General features: G+C 39.8%; 1 protein-coding gene across 5 annotated transcripts in view; it reads right to left on the reverse strand.

Moving 5' to 3' along the window:
- The window catches only part of LOC147270334 (NACHT, LRR and PYD domains-containing protein 3-like), a 32,976-nt gene that overhangs the window by 10,748 nt on the left and 4,181 nt on the right, over nucleotides 1-18,047 (reverse strand). For 4 of the 5 annotated variants that reach the window (XR_015109809.1, XR_015109741.1, XM_086183266.1 and 1 more), the window contains exons 2-8: nucleotides 17,561-17,765; nucleotides 17,310-17,420; nucleotides 17,054-17,132; nucleotides 16,757-16,952; nucleotides 14,781-16,575; nucleotides 9,224-9,397; nucleotides 8,450-8,623 (exon numbers count right to left, since the gene is read on the reverse strand). Coding sequence is in view for 3 of the 5 variants with exons in the window: in XM_086183266.1 (XP_086039392.1) it covers nucleotides 8,450-8,623; nucleotides 9,224-9,397; nucleotides 14,781-16,575; nucleotides 16,757-16,952; nucleotides 17,054-17,132; nucleotides 17,310-17,420; nucleotides 17,561-17,751 (2,720 nt within the window). In the remaining 2 variants the exon portion in view is untranslated. The remainder of the gene's footprint in view (nucleotides 1-8,449; nucleotides 8,624-9,223; nucleotides 9,398-14,780; nucleotides 16,576-16,756; nucleotides 16,953-17,053; nucleotides 17,133-17,309; nucleotides 17,421-17,560; nucleotides 17,766-18,047) is intronic. The other variant, XM_086184073.1, reaches the window with a different exon arrangement.

The raw sequence follows: 18,047 nt of genomic DNA on the forward strand, positions 1-18,047 counted from the left end.
ACAAATGCAAATGAGATTTGCCGAAACCTTGAATATATTGAATGAAACAGAATATATATATATGAAAATCTGAATATATGGAATGAAAATCTGAATATATGGAATGAAAATCTGAATATATTGAATGAAACTCTGAATATATATATATATGAAACTGAATATATGGAATGAAAATCTGAATATATTGAATGAAACCCTGAATATATGGAATGAAACTCTGAATATATGGAATGAAACTCTGAATATATGGAATAAAAATCTGAATATATTGAATGAAACCCTGAATATATGGAATGAAACTCTGAATATATATAATGAATCCTGAATATATGGAGTGAAACTCTGAATGTACTGAATGAAACCCTGAATATATGGAATGAAATTTTGAATACATTGGATGAAACTTTGAATATATGGAATGAAACTTTGAATATATTGAATGAAACTTTGAATATATATAATGAATCCTGAATATATGGAGTGAAACTCTGAATGTATTGAATGAAACCCTGAATATATGGAATGAAATTTTGAATATATTGGATGAAACTTTGAATATATGGAATGAAACTTTGAATATATTGAATGAAACTTTGAATATATATAATGAATCCTGAATATATGGAGTGAAACTCTGAATATATTGAATGAAACCCTGAATATATAGAATGAAACTTTGAATATATTGAATGAAACTTTGAATATATTGAATGAAACTTTGAATATATATAATGAATCCTGAATATATGGAGTGAAACTCTGAATATATTGAATGAAACTCTGAATATATATACAAAACTCTGAATATATATATCATGAATCCTGAATATATGGAGTGAAACTCTGAATATATTGAATGAAACCCTGAATATATGGAATGAAACTCTGAATATATTGAATGAAACTTTGAATATATATAATGAATCCTGAATATATGGAGTGAAACTCTGAATATATTGAATGAAACCCTGAATATATGGAATGAAATTTTGAATATATTGAATGAAACTTTGAATATATATCATGAATCCTGAATATATGGAGTGAAACTCTGAATATATTGAATGAAACCCTGAATATATGGAATGAAATTTTGAATATATTGAATGAAACTTTGAATATATGGAATGAAACTTTGAATATATTGAATGAAACTTTGAATATATATAATGAATCCTGAATATATGGAGTGAAACTCTGAATATATTGAATGAAACCCTGAATATATGGAATGAAACTTTGAATATATTGAATGAAACTTTGAATATATATAATGAATCCTGAATATATGGAGTTAAACTCTGAATATATATATATGAAACTCGACTGACGTCAGACTTCACGGCAGTGCCTGCGGGCGGCCATGTTTTTCCTTCATAAAAAAGCAGAACTATTAACGGAACACTGCTGTGTGTAGAGGTCCTACAGCTCGATATAGTTTTCAGGTGGTTCAATGAAGGTAAAACAGTGATCATATTTAGATCTGTATGGTTAGCTCGATATAGTTTTCAGGTGGTTCAATGAAGGTAAAACAGTGATCATATTTAGATCTGTATGGTTAGCTTGATATAGTTTTCAGGTGGTTCAATGAAGGTTAAACAGTGATCGTATTTAGATCTGTATGGTTAGCTTGATATAGTTTTCAGGTGGTTCAATGAAGGTAAAACAGTGATCGTATTTAGATCTGTATGGTTAGCTCGATATAGTTTTCAGGTGGTTCAATGAAGGTAAAACAGTGATTGTATTTAGATCTGTATGGTTCGCTTGATATAGTTTTAGGGTGGTTCAATGAAGGTTAAACAGTGATCGTATTTAGATCTGTATGGTTAGCTTGATATAGTTTTCAGGTGGTTCAATGAAGGTTAAACAGTGATCGTATTTAGATCTGTATGGTTCGCTCGATATAGTTTTCAGGTGGTTCAATGAAGGTAAAACAGTGATCGTATTTAGATCTGTATGGTTCGCTTGATATAGTTTTCAGGTGGTTCAATGAAGGTAAAACTGTGATCGTATTTAGATCTGTATGGTTAGCTCGATATAGTTTTCAGGTGGTTCAATGAAGGTTAAACAGTGATCGTATTTAGATCTGTATGGTTAGCTCGATATAGTTTTCAGGTGGTTCAATGAAGGTAAAACAGTGATCGTATTTAGATCTGTATGGTTCGCTCGATATAGTTTTCAGGTGGTTCAATGAAGGTAAAACAGTGATCGTATTTAGATCTGTATGGTTCGCTCGATATAGTTTTCAGGTGGTTCAATGAAGGTAAAACAGTGATCGTATTTAGATCTGTATGGTTCGCTCGATATAGTTTTCAGGTGGTTCAATGAAGGTAAAACAGTGATCGTATTTAGATCTGTATGGTTCGCTTGATATAGTTTTCAGGTGGTTCAATGAAGGTAAAACAGTGATCGTATTTAGATCTGTATGGTTAGCTTGATATAGTTTTCAGGTGGTTCAATGAAGGTTAAACAGTGATCGTATTTAGATCTGTATGGTTCGCTTGATATAGTTTTCAGGTGGTTCAATGAAGGTAAAACAGTGATCGTATTTAGATCTGTATGGTTAGCTCGATATAGTTTTCAGGTGGTTAAATGAAGGTTAAACAGTGATTGTATTTAGATCTGTATGGTTCGCTCGATATAGTTTTCAGGTGGTTCAATGAAGGTAAAACAGTGATTGGCCGTGCGTAATGGCACTGCGCTCTGACGCGGCACTTCTCCGGGACTGGAGAAGCTGCTGCGGCTGCAGGGATTTCGTGAACTGAAAGGGTAGCTCTTCATATATTGTTCATCTCCAGTAAGAATCGCCCACATTCATAGACCACTGCAGGCTGAACGTAAGTTTAGTACTGAACATATTTGATGATCGGCGACACATCGTCAGCTTTGGACACGTTACTCACACAGCGGACTGTGGACAGACAGACAAATGCAAATGAGATTTGCCGAAACCTTGAATACATTGAATGAAACAGAATATATGGAATGAAAATCTGAATATATGGAATGAAAATCTGAATATATGGAATGAAACTCTGAATATATATATGAAACTGAATATATAAAATGAAAATCTGAATATATGGAATGAAAATCTGAATATATGGAATGAAACTCTGAATATATGGAATAAAAATCTGAATATATTGAATGAAACCCTGAATATATGGAATGAAACTCTGAATATATTGAATGAAACTCTGAATATATTGAATGAAACTTTGAATATATATAATGAATCCTGAATATATGGAGTGAAACTCTGAATGTATTGAATGAAACCCTGAATATATGGAATGAAATTTTGAATATATTGGATGAAACTTTGAATATATGGAATGAAACTTTGAATATATTGAATGAAACTTTGAATATATATAATGAATCCTGAATATATGGAGTGAAACTCTGAATATATTGAATGAAACCCTGAATATATGGAATGAAACTTTGAATATGTTGAATGAAACTTTGAATATATTGAATGAAACTGAATATATATATATGAAACTCTGAGTATATATACAAAACTCTGAATATATATACAAAACTCTGAATATATATACAAAACTCTGAATATATTGAATGAAACTCTGAATATATATACAAAACTCTGAATATATATATCATGAATCCTGAATATATGGAGTGAAACTCTGAATATATTGAATGAAACCCTGAATATATGGAATGAAACTCTGAATATATTGAATGAAACTTTGAATATATATAATGAATCCTGAATATATGGAGTGAAACTCTGAATATATTGAATGAAACCCTGAATATATGGAATGAAATTTTGAATATATTGAATGAAACTTTGAATATATATAATGAATCCTGAATATATGGAGTGAAACTCTGAATATATTGAATGAAACCCTGAATATATGGAATGAAATTTTGAATATATTGAATGAAACTTTGAATATATGGAATGAAACTTTGAATATATTGAATGAAACTTTGAATATATATAATGAATCCTGAATATATGGAGTGAAACTCTGAATATATTGAATGAAACCCTGAATATATGGAATGAAACTTTGAATATATTGAATGAAACTTTGAATATATTGAATGAAACTTTGAATATATATAATGAATCCTGAATATATGGAGTTAAACTCTGAATATATATATATGAAACTCGACTGACGTCAGACTTCACGGCAGTGCCTGCGGGCGGCCATGTTTTTCCTTCATAAAAAAGCAGAACTATTAACGGAACACTCTGCTGTGTGGAGAGGTCCTACAGCTCGATATAGTTTTCAGGTGGTTCAATGAAGGTAAAACAGTGATCATATTTAGATCTGTATGGTTAGCTTGATATAGTTTTCAGGTGGTTCAATGAAGGTTAAACAGTGATCGTATTTAGATCTGTATGGTTCGCTCGATATAGTTTTCAGGTGGTTCAATGAAGGTAAAACAGTGATCGTATTTAGATCTGTATGGTTCGCTTGATATAGTTTTCAGGTGGTTCAATGAAGGTAAAACTGTGATCGTATTTAGATCTGTATGGTTAGCTCGATATAGTTTTCAGGTGGTTCAATGAAGGTTAAACAGTGATCGTATTTAGATCTGTATGGTTAGCTCGATATAGTTTTCAGGTGGTTCAATGAAGGTAAAACAGTGATCGTATTTAGATCTGTATGGTTAGCTCGATATAGTTTTCAGGTGGTTCAATGAAGGTAAAACAGTGATCGTATTTAGATCTGTATGGTTCGCTCGATATAGTTTTCAGGTGGTTCAATGAAGGTAAAACAGTGATTGGCCGTGCGTAATGGCACTGCGCTCTGACGCGGCACTTCTCCGGGACTGGAGAAGCTGCTGCGGCTGCAGGGATTTCGTGAACTGAAAGGGTAGCTCTTCATATATTGTTCATCTCCAGTAAGAATCGCCCACATTCATAGACCAATGCAGGCTGAACGTAAGTTTAGTACTGAACATATTTGATGATCGGCGACACATCGTCAGCTTTGGACACGTTACTCACACAGCGGACTGTGGACAGACAGACAAATGCAAATGAGATTTGCCGAAACCTTGAATACATTGAATGAAACAGAATATATATATATGAAAATCTGAATATATGGAATGAAAATCTGAATATATGGAATGAAAATCTGAATATATGGAATGAAACTCTGAATATATGGAATGAAACTCTGAATATATATATATGAAACTGAATATATGGAATGAAAATCTGAATATATGGAATGAAACTCTGAATATATGGAATGAAACTCTGAATATATATATGAAACTCTGAATATATGGAATAAAAATCTGAATATATTGAATGAAACCCTGAATATATGGAATGAAACTCTGAATATATTGAATGAAACTTTGAATATATATAATGAATCCTGAATATATGGAGTGAAACTCTGAATGTATTGAATGAAACCCTGAATATATGGAATGAAATTTTGAATATATTGGATGAAACTTTGAATATATGGAATGAAACTTTGAATATATTGAATGAAACTTTGAATATATATAATGAATCCTGAATATATGGAGTGAAACTCTGAATATATTGAATGAAACCCTGAATATATAGAATGAAACTTTGAATATATTGAATGAAACTTTGAATATATTGAATGAAACTTTGAATATATTGAATGAAACTTTGAATATATATAATGAATCCTGAATATATGGAGTGAAACTCTGAATATGTTGAATGAAACCCTGAATATATGGAATGAAACTTTGAATATGTTGAATGAAACTTTGAATATATTGAATGAAACTGAATATATATATATGAAACTCTGAGTATATATACAAAACTCTGAATATATATACAAAACTCTGAATATATATACAAAACTCTGAATATATTGAATGAAACTCTGAATATATATACAAAACTCTGAATATATATATCATGAATCCTGAATATATGGAGTGAAACTCTGACTATATTGAATGAAACTTTGAATATATATAATGAACCCTGAATATATGGAATGAAATTTTGAATATATTGGATGAAACTTTGAATATATGGAATGAAACTTTGAATATATTGAATGAAACTTTGAATATATATAATGAATCCTGAATATATGGAGTGAAACTCTGAATATATTGAATGAAACCCTGAATATATAGAATGAAACTTTGAATATATTGAATGAAACTTTGAATATATTGAATGAAACTTTGAATATATTGAATGAAACTTTGAATATATATAATGAATCCTGAATATATGGAGTGAAACTCTGAATATGTTGAATGAAACCCTGAATATGTGGAATGAAACTTTGAATATGTTGAATGAAACTTTGAATATATTGAATGAAACTGAATATATATATATGAAACTCTGAGTATATATACAAAACTCTGAATATATATACAAAACTCTGAATATATATACAAAACTCTGAATATATATACAAAACTCTGAATATATATACAAAACTCTGAATATATTGAATGAAACTCTGAATATATATACAAAACTCTGAATATATATATCATGAATCCTGAATATATGGAGTGAAACTCTGAATATATTGAATGAAACCCTGAATATATGGAATGAAACTCTGACTATATTGAATGAAACTTTGAATATATATAATGAATCCTGAATATATGGAGTGAAACTCTGAATATATTGAATGAAACCCTGAATATATGGAATGAAACCCTGAATATATGGAATGAAATTTTGAATATATTGAATGAAACTTTGAATATATGGAATGAAACTTTGAATATATTGAATGAAACTTTGAATATATATAATGAATCCTGAATATATGGAGTGAAACTCTGAATATATTGAATGAAACCCTGAATATATGGAATGAAACTTTGAATATATTGAATGAAACTTTGAATATATATAATGAATCCTGAATATATGGAGTTAAACTCTGCATATATATATATGAAACTCGACTGACGTCAGACTTCACGGCAGTGCCTGCGGGCGGCCATGTTTTTCCTTCATAAAAAAGCAGAACTATTAACGGAACACTCTGCTGTGTGTAGAGTTCCTACAGCTCGATATAGTTTTCAGGTGGTTCAATGAAGGTTAAACAGTGATCATATTTAGATCTGTATGGTTAGCTTGATATAGTTTTCAGGTGGTTCAATGAAGGTTAAACAGTGATCGTATTTAGATCTGTATGGTTAGCTTGATATAGTTTTCAGGTGGTTCAATGAAGGTAAAACAGTGATCGTATTTAGATCTGTATGGTTCGCTTGATATAGTTTTCAGGTGGTTCAATGAAGGTAAAACAGTGATCGTATTTAGATCTGTATGGTTCGCTCGATATAGTTTTCAGGTGGTTCAATGAAGGTAAAACAGTGATCGTATTTAGATCTGTATGGTTAGCTCGATATAGTTTTCAGGTGGTTCAATGAAGGTAAAACAGTGATCGTATTTAGATCTGTATGGTTAGCTCGATATAGTTTTCAGGTGGTTCAATGAAGGTAAAACAGTGATCGTATTAAGATCTGTATGGTAAGCTTGATATAGTTTTCAGGTGGTTCAATGAAGGTAAAACAGTGATCGTATTTAGATCTGTATGGTTAGCTTCATATAGTTTTCAGGTGGTTCAATGAAGGTAAAACAGTGATCGTATTTAGATCTGTATGGTTCGCTTGATATAGTTTTCAGGTGGTTCAATGAAGGTAAAACAGTGATCATATTTAGATCTGTATGGTTCGCTTCATATAGTTTTCAGGTGGTTCAATGAAGGTAAAACAGTGATCGTATTTAGATCTGTATGGTTCGCTTGATATAGTTTTCAGGTGGTTCAATGAAGGTAAAACAGTGATCGTATTTAGATCTGTATGGTTCGCTTGATATAGTTTTCAGGTGGTTCAATGAAGGTAAAACAGTGATCGTATTAAGATCTGTATGGTTAGCTTGATATAGTTTTCAGGTGGTTCAATGAAGGTAAAACAGTGATCGTATTTAGATCTGTATGGTTCTGTATGGTTCGCATGATATAGTATAGTTTCATTCAATATATTCAGAGTTTCGTATATATATTCAGAGTTTCGTATATATATTCAGAGTTTTGTATATATATTCAGAGTTTTGTATATATATTCAGAGTTTCGTATATATATTCAGAGTTTCGTATATATATTCAGAGTTTCATTCAATATATTCAGAGGTTCACTCAATATATTCAAAGATTAATTTCCTTAACGGCATGCCATAATATGTACATATGTGTGTGTGTGTGTATATATATATATATATATTTATATATATCTATATATCTATATCTACATCTATATATCTATATCTACATCTATATCTATATCTCTATATATCTATATCTATATCTATATATATCTATCTATATCTATATATCTATATATATATATATATCCCACCAGGAGAGGGTGGAGTGGAGGCCTGCTAAGATGAGAGCTGGACTCTGACCTGAGAGTTTCCAGGTGACAGTGTGGATCCTCCAGTCCAGCACACAGCAGCTCCACTCCTGAATCCTGCAGCAGGTTCCGGCTCAGGTCCAGTTCTCTCAGACTGGAGGACTGAGAGCTGAGAACTGAAGACAGAACTGAACAACTTCTCTCTGAGAGCTCACACGTCTCCAGCCTGAAGAAGAAATGTATAAGTATATATATTCAGAGTTTCATTCCATTTTTTCAGAGTTTCATTCCATATATTCAGAGTTTCAATCCATATATTCAGGATTCATTATATATATATATATATATATATATATATATATATATATATATATATATATATATATATATATATATATTCAAAGTTTCATTCCATATATTCAAAGTTTTATTCAATATATTCAGAGTTTCATATATATATATTCAGAGTTTCGTATATATATATTCAGAGTTTCATTCAATATATTCAGAGTTTCATTCAATATATTCAGAGTTTCGTATATATATTCAGAGTTTCGTATATATATTCAGAGGTTCACTCAATATATTCAAAGATTAATTTCCTTAACGGCATGCCATAATATGTACATATGTGTGTGTATATATATATATATATATATATATATATATATCTCCACTCCACACATATATCTATATATCTATATCTATATATATCTATATCTATATCTAAATCTATATCTATATATATCTATATATCTATATATATATATCTCCCACCAGGAGAGGGTGGAGTGGAGGCCTGCTAAGATGAGAGCTGGACTCTGACCTGAGAGTTTCCAGGTGACAGTGTGGATCCTGCAGTCCAGCACACAGCAGCTCCACTCCTGAACCCTGCAGCAGGTTCCGGCTCAGGTCCAGTTCTCTCAGACTGGAGGACTGAGAGCTGAGAACTGAAGACAGAACTGAACAACTTCTCTCTGAGAGCTCACACGTCTCCAGCCTGAAGAAGAAATGGAAACATGAGCAAACATGGCGTCAACACCAACTCATCAATGATGAAATCTGTTCTTATTCTCTGCTCAGTGATTGATTTTAATTCTTTCGTGTTCATCTTTAAAGCGATACATCACCCAATGAGTGCTTTTGACTTTCAAGTACTCAAAAATATGCGCCTGGACAAGAAGACGATGACCTGGAGAGTTTGGAATCAGAAGTTTCTGGACAGTTTAGCTGTTGGTAGCTGTCGTTATCAGGCTCAAGACTCACCTTTTTAGCTTCGCTTTGAACTGATTTAACTGATGCAGTCTCTTTTATCCTTTAATTTCATCACTATATTTTATCTTTTAATTTTTTTATTCAACTTTTCAATTAGCTCTTAAACTTTTAGATTTTATATATATATATATATATATATATAAAAGTATATTTGTATATATATATATTCTATGTTATTCTGATACTTTAATATGATTGTAATTTCTGTTCTTTCCTATTCTACCTTCTTTTAGTCTTTTAGTTTTTAGTCTTTTAGTTTTTAGCTCCAGTGTTTCCTGGTGGGGGCCCTCCACACTGGGAGGTGTGTCTGGTCCGCCCACAGGGGCGTCATCCTTGGGATCGTCCAGGCCCAGAGAGCCGGGGGGCTCTGCATTATATGTGGAGTATACCCGTCTGTCCGGGTCGGGCGGTCTCGGTGGCTTTATATTGTATCTAATGTTTTTCTTTTATTTCTGTGAAGCACTTTGTGTTGCAGTTTCTGTCTGAAAAGTGCCATATAGATATAAATAAAGTAAAGTAGCTTCAAGCTAAAGAGACGTGGCCGGATCCTCCTGCATTCTGCAGTCCCACACAAGTCAATCAGGAGGAGAACCTCTCTGAGAGCTCACGACTCCTGTTGGTGAGTTCTTGACCAGCAGAATCCACTTTTTAGGTGAAGCATCACTTTAACAATGTGAACTAGTTTGAACCCACTGGTCTGATTCTGAGGGAGTTTCCAGCTTTACAAGAACAGGAAGCCTCAACTGGTCTGATTGATTTCTACCATTTTCTGATTTTTGGTCTCTTTTGATGACGTGTGCTACAGTGTGATGTCACAGCTGGAGCTGGAGTCTGCCCTCGCACTGCGCGGTGGTGGGCCCTCTGCCCGGATCTCCGGACAGTGCCCCTTGGTGCTCCAATCAGACCCCTGGACCAGGTAGGCTAGACTCCCTGTCGGCTGGTTGCAGTGATGACGGGGTGGTCAGCGGGGCCAGTCTGGAAGTTGGCCCCCTGCAGGTCTGGCCCATTCCTCAGCCCCTCTCATTGTCTCTCTGTCCCATCACATCACATCTTTTGTGTCACTAGGCCTTGAGGGGCTGGACCCCCCAATTTTAATCACATCGTAGACATTTAGGGCTTGGGGGAGTGCATGAGGATGTACTGGGAGACTCTGCCGTCTGCAACCGGCGGGGCTCCCATGCCCTGGGTGCCTCCGCCAATTTTAACTACATTCTAGTCATCCACATCATCACATCTACATTCCTACGCACAACACGCACCCTGCACCATGTTGGGATGGGGGGGCAGCTGGGGCAGGGAGTGGGTCCAGTGCTGCCTCCTTTGCTAACTGCACGATTGCAGGCCTGGGGGCCTGGCCGGGGCTCTTTGGGGGGGGGGGGGGGGGCTGGTCGTCTTCCCAGCATGGTGGTTGGGCTGGGGTTGGTCACGGGCCCTGCTGTTGTGTGGTGGATCGCTCGCTGGCGGTTTCACTAAGTCTGAGGTGCCCTGGACCGTATCAGCATCTATGGAGTACTCAGCCCCTGTATGGAGGAAGATGAGAGTATGATTTTTTTGTTCGGGGGTGGCGGTCCTGGGCGTGCGTGCCTTCAGCTCACCCTGGCGGGTGGGCTGGGCCTCTCAGGGGAGTGGGGGTTCCCGGCTGGCTGGCTGGTGGTGCCCTATAGCCTGAAGCCCGCCTGCTCTGGGGGGAGGGGGAGAACAGGGGATGGGTGGAGGGGATGGGGATCGGGGGTTGGGGGGGGGTAGCTCCATTCGGGGGCGGTGGGCCTGGTCGTTGTGGTGGGCTGTGGCTGCCCCGCCTGGGTGTGGGGTGCGGGTGGGTGTCGGCCTCGCCGCTGGCGGACCTCTTGGGGGGCTCTGGTCGGGTCTCGGGCCAGAGGGGCCCTGTGCCCCTGGGCTCTGCTCATGCTGTGGGGGGGGGGGGGGGGGTGCCCGGTGGGACCGGGGTCATCTCTGCCCCGTCTCTCTGTGGGTTGCTTCTGGGTGGGGTTTGCTGCTCCTATGCTTTCCTACAGGTCCTGGCATGGGTTTGGCCTGTGGCTGTTTCCTGGGGGAGGGGTGGCCTGGGGCTCCCTGTGTCCTGGGGGTTTCTGGGTGCTCTGGTGGCTTGTTCCTGACCTGCCTGCTATCCTGGACTTGGGGTGCGATGTCCTGGCCCCCCACATCAGCTACAGCCAGCTACGCACAGCATCCAAGACAAACTGTTGCACACACACATACACATACACACACGTATACACACATAAACGAATGCGGTGCACAACTGACCCCTAATCACACACTCAGACATTTATCTAAAAATTATATTAAACCAAATGGTAAACCTGCTCTGGAAATTCTGCAACCAATGTTTTTTCCTTTTTTTTTTCTTTTCTCCTCTCTGTTGTTGTTGTTACTTTTTCTTTGTTTGTTTGGTTTTTGTTTTTTTTCTGCTATTGCTGTTGTTGTTTTTGTCCCCCCCCCCTTGTCCTCCCTGTCCTGTCCCTGCTCTCTTCCTGTCCTCTCCTGAGCCTCAGTCCGGTAGCTTCATCAATGAACCAACACCATTCCTAATAAAGTTCAACACAGATGGTGATAGGAGGAGTTTATCAGGTTCCTCCTTAGCAGAGTAGAACTGCTTCAGTCCAACAACGCACCAGAAACATGGATGCTGCTGCTGAACAGGACAGGTTAAAAAAAAAATTTGTCTGATTAATTTCTACTGTTTTTGGTCTCTTTTGATGACGTGTGCTGCAATGTGATGTCACAGCGGCCATATTGGATGAGCTGGAGTCTCTCAGGAAAGTTGTTTTCTTTTTTCTCTCCAAGTCCATTCAGAATGAACCAAAGAAAACACTGCTAATAAACCAGCAGAAGACGAGGAGGAAGTTCAAAAGTCTCTGAACTTCAAGTCAGAGGATCGACGTCAGGTTGCCAGCAACAGAGGGACCAACTAGATTAGACTGATGAAGAGCAGCACCTGAAGGCTGCCATCAAAGAAGAAGACCAGAGAAGAGAAGAGACTGAAAAGAGAGGGGAAGATTTGGAGCAACAAACAAGGACGAGGACTTGGTGATGTCTGGACCTGAGACCAGCCACCGCACCTCTGCTGCCTCACAGCTGCTGACCAGCAGGGTGAGGACACACCCAGAGGTGAACTGCAGTCACTTGAGCAGCGAGTCAGGGAGTTCTTCAACAACAGAGGTTCCTATGAACAGGGATCAGATCGCTGCTCGTCCACCAAACCAGAGACACAACAGGCTCAGCATCATCGCTCCATTTGTGAGCAGAAAACATGAAGCTGAGGAGCAAAGAGTCCAGGTGTCCATGCAGAAGAGCCTCTCACAAAGACAAACTGAGACTGAGACAGAATCCTGACAAAGAGGAAGAGAATTCAGGACTGGTGGAGAGGAGCTGGAGAGTCCTGATCAGACTGAACGCTCACCTGAGCAGGTAAAAGTGACAGTGGTCAGAGACCTGGAAGATCTTGATCAACATTCATGACAATGTTTAATGTTGAGGAGGAGAGGAGGAGGGGTGAGGAGATGTCCCACTGTCAATGGAGTTGTGCTGTGAAATATCAGCAACCTCAGTTTGGGAGAGATAAATCTGGGAAAACTGGAAGAAAATGAGTGAATCCACACTTTGGAAGTCTTCTGCTGTCAAGATCCAACAATTTAGGAGTTAGAAACTGTCACTGATCAGAGATCCACTTCCACCAGAACATCAGCTTGAACTGTGACTGTTATTCTGAAGAGGAGTTCAGTTCTGGAGTCAAATGGAGCAGTTTTCAGTCCTTCACTTCACCAGCAGGAGGCTCTGCAGCAACTTCTCCTCAACCAAAGAGAGCATCATCAGTTTCAGCAGAGATTTAGTGAGCAGCAACTTTGGAGCCTTGGCTGAATGATAATAATGAGCTGCAGCATGGAGGAGAGGCTCTGAAAGGTTTAGTCCAACCAGGGTCAGAGAGAGAGGGGGCTGTTGCTCTTCAATGCCAGGTTCTTGATCAGATCACCATGGTTACTGAGAAGCTGATGGATGTGTGACCTCTGAAATTGAGGCTGACAGATGCAGAACCATATTAGTTAGTTGTGTTTCTAGAGCGCCGGGTCACGCATCGATCAGTTTCATCCACTTCCAGGATGACGTGAAGAGCATCAGGATAAAGTGAGAGTTTGGTTTGTTGGATTTGGTGAAATCTGTTGATCATTCAAAACTGCAGAATTTGTTCCTTCATGTTTAGTGGAGTTTCTATCCAGTTGTTGTAGAACCTAAGAGAACCTGAGAGAACAGAGCAGCACTGATTGACAATCTTTCTATCAATGTGATTGATGGACAGAGGAAAGTCAACTGTTAGTGGCTGGTGGGAGGCACCATTTGCCTGTTTACAGTGGCAGAGATGAAGAAGAACTTCAAACTCAGAACAAACAGACAGAGGAAGAGTTTGGAGGGAACAAATCACCAGAGGCAATGAAGGCTCAGAGCAGAACCTGAGAGTCCTGATTGACAGGAAGTTTCTGGAGAGGACAGCAGGGAATCCTAGGATGAGGTTTTATAGCCATTTTGGACTCTTGTTGACCGACGTTGTCTGTTGAAGGAGTTTAGACAAATTCCTAAAGAGGAGGGAACCAAGGTGAACAAAGGGTTTGGAGAAAGACTTTAAGAAGAAAAATAGGCTCTGGAGGGAATTTATCAAGCATCCACCAGAGGAAAAGGAGGAGAAGAACAAAGTAAAACCAGAAGAACATCTGATGAGATCAGAACAAAAAGACTCTTCTGATCAGTTGTTGGAGAAACAGAACATGGACATCATGATTGAACTTCAGCCTTCATGAATGCCTTCCCTTCATGTGGAGGAGAGCTTGTTAAACTAGAAGAAATATCTAGTAGTCCAGCTCAGGATGTTCTGCTCTCATCATTCTGACCAAACTCTTTGGACGGGACATCGGCCAAATGTCCTCCCTGTTCCACCACATTCTGGTCTCTGTTCTTTCCTGTTCTATCCTGCTCCAACTTCCCACAGAGACTCAGACCATGAGAGGAAGGAGGATGAGAATCAGAGGTGTTCCTCACATATGAAGTTCAACTGGTAAAAGTCTCATCACACATCCAGGACTTCATCCACCTACCGAGCTGCAGTTGAAGCTTTGACCACTGGCAGCAGCCTCAGAAGAGCCTCCTCTGAAGCTGAATATTTGCTCAGCTCAAACACGTCCAGATCTTCTGAGGACAGTAAGATGAAGACCAGAGCCGACCACTGAGCTGGAGACAGTTTAGCTGAAGACAGAGGTCCTGATCCCAGCAGACGCTGGATCTCCTCCACCAGAGAACCATCGTTCAGTTCATTCAGACAGTGGATCAGGTTGATGCTTCTCTCTGGAGACAGATCCTCATTCATCTTCGTCTTGATGAACTTAACTATTTCCTGTTTGGTCTCTGAGCTTCTTCCTGTCTGTGACACCAAACCTTGCAGGAGAGTCTGATTGGTCTGCAGTGAGAGACCCAGGAGGAAGCGGAGGAACAAGTCCAGGTGTCCAGTGGGACTCTTCAAGGCCTGGTCCACAGCTCTCTGGTGCAGGTGTTTTAGTTCAGGTTTCTTTCTGAAGACCCGTGACCTCCGGAATGTTTGTTCCTCTGTCAGCAGATTGACTCCAGAGTTGATGAAGGTCAGATGGACATGAAGAGCAGCCAGAAACTCCTGAACACTCAGATGGACAAAGCAGAACACCCGGTCCTGGTACAGTCCTCTCTCCTCTCTGAAGATCTGAGTGAACACTCCTGAGTACACAGAGGCTGCTCTGATGTCGATGCCACACCCTGTCAGGTCACATTCATAGAAGATCAGGTTGCCTCTCTGCAGCTGATCAAAAGCCAGTTTTCCCAGAGCCTTCATCATCCTCCTGCTCTCTGGAGTCCAGTGTGGATCCGTCTCAGCTCCTCCATCATATTTGACCTTCTTGACTTTGGCCTGAACCACCAGGAAGTGGATGTACATCTCAGTCAGGGTCTTGGGCAGCTCTCCTCTCTCTCTGGTGGTCAACAGGTCCTCCAGGACAGTTGCAGTGATCCAGCAGAAGACGGGGATGTGACACATGATGTGGAGGCTTCGGGACCTCTTGATGTGGGAGACCATGGTTTCGGCCTGCTCCTCATCTCTGAATCTCTTCCTGAAGTACTCCTCCTTCTGGGGGTCAGTGAACCCTCTGACCTCCGTCACCATGTCAACACACTCAGCAGGGATCTGATTGGCTGCTGCAGGTCGTGTGGTCATCAAGAGGTGAGCGGAGGGAAGCAGCGTCCCTCTGATGAGGTTTGTCAGCAGCACGTCCACTGAGGTGGACTCTGTAGCATCGGTCACGGTCCGGTTGTTGTGGAAGTCCAGAGGGAGTCGACATTCGTCCAGGCCATCAAAGATCAACGCAACCTGGAACTCTTCCAACCTGCTGATTCCTGCTTCTTTGATTTCAGAGAAGAAGAGATGAACAAGTTCCACCAAGCTGAAGTTCCTCTGCTTCAGCACATTCAGCTCTCTGAAGGTGAACGGGAACATGAAGTCTATGTGCCGGTTGGTTCTGCCTTCAGCCCAGTCCAGAGTCAACTTGTGTGTTAGGACCGTCTTCCCAATGCCAGCCACTCCCTTTGTCAGCACGGTCCTGACTGCTGTCTCTCTTCCAGCTGAGGCTCTAAAGAGGTCTTCTAGTCTGATGGTTGTTTCTGGTGCGGCTGGTTTCCTGGATGCTGCCTCAATCTGTCTGACCTCGTGTTCCTCATTGACCTCTGCAGCCCCTCCCTCGGTGATGTGGAGCTCTGTGTAGATCTGATTCAGAAGGCTTGGGTTTCCTGCTTTAGCGACCCCCTCAAACACACACTCAAACTTCTTCTGCAGGTTGGACTTCAGTTGACTTTGGCAGGCTGCAGAAGTTCCTGAATGAACAAAGAACAAATGGAGTCAAGGGTGAACACTGGGACTCGTCCTGGTCCTGATATATCTGGGTGCTGCAGGAAGGAAGCTGGAACTGGTTTGATGAGGGCTTGAATGTGAGGAACCTTCATTTGGATCAAAACATGATGCACTCCAGCTTTAAAGCTGTTCAAATCATCTTACTGCTGAGCAGACGGTCAGCCAGCTGCTCCTGATTCATTCTCTTGAGGAAGTCCAGTGTGATCTTCATGAACGCCTCTCTGCTCCTCCTCTGCTCCTCCTCATCATCCAACCACTCCTCTGGTTCATCTGGACTCAGAACCGTCCGGACTCTCTTCAGCTCCTTCTTCACAAAGTCAACAATCTTCTCCTCCAGCAGCTGGAACAGAAGAAATGTCAGAGTGAAACGAGTGGACGCAATAACAGGTCATGTGACTGAAAACCTGCTTGTCTCCAGTGAGTGACTGAACCCTCACGGACCATAAAGATGGAGTCCAGGTGTGCTGGGTGTTGCTGGATGGACTCACCACCGAGACCATCTGAGTTCTGCTGATCAAGTCTGTGGAGACAAGATGAAGTCAAAGAACCAATAGTAAAGGAACACCAGGAACCTTCATGGTAGCAGGGACCTGGACCCAGCAGAGATGGGGGGTCTGTGGCTGGTCCCAGACCTGCCCACAGCCCCCTGCTCTTGAGTGGAAGAGATCGTATCAGAACAGACAGTTTACATTCTCACCTGGGATCAGACTCCAGTCCACCTTTGAACTTGAGAGGAAGACCCATAGACCAATCACTCTTCATGGACACACAGCTGGGTTCAGGGGGGTCTGGTCTCCTCTGAGAGAACCTGATGGAAACAACACTGATCAATGCTGACGATCAGGAAAAATCATCCAGGAAAACAGGAAAATGTTGAAGGTCAAACGTTTTAATGATGACGATAAAAAAAATGCCTGAGAAAAATGAGTTTCAGTCCTCAGAGCTCACCTCTGACCAGAAGACTGTTGACCATCTTTGAAAGAAATCGGCTGATCCATACAGGCGTTGCTTCTGAAGGACACACACCTGGGTCCAGGTCCAGCTCCAGGTCCAGCTCCAGCTCCAGCTCCAGGACCAGTAGAGTCCAGCCTGGTTTTCTGGGGAGGGGCTCCCTCCTCTAGGTCCTCACTCTGATTCATATCAGAGTTCAAACCTTCACACAAACACAACAACACCTTCATTTATCAACAAGCTTCACATCTCAGGACCCAAACTTGTGACTCCTCCAAGTTCAAATCCTTCTCCTCTTCAGAAACATGGTGGAGAGACATTCATTCTTCTCTGTCTGGAGGACGGAAGTCATCTGATAGCAGCAAGAAGACCTGAACCTTTGGACTCCAGGAGGACAGTTGAACTTTGTCTGGTTGAGCTGCTCTGAACTGAAAGAGCTGTTATCAGATCCAACATCAAAGTCTGACAAATGAACGTGTGACAT

Source organism: Aulostomus chinensis, chromosome 1, assembly GCF_037954235.1.
Source record: "Aulostomus chinensis isolate RoL2024-O1b breed Wild chromosome 1, RoL_Achi_v1.0, whole genome shotgun sequence".
NCBI classification, from domain to species: Eukaryota; Metazoa; Chordata; class Actinopteri; order Syngnathiformes; family Aulostomidae; genus Aulostomus; species Aulostomus chinensis.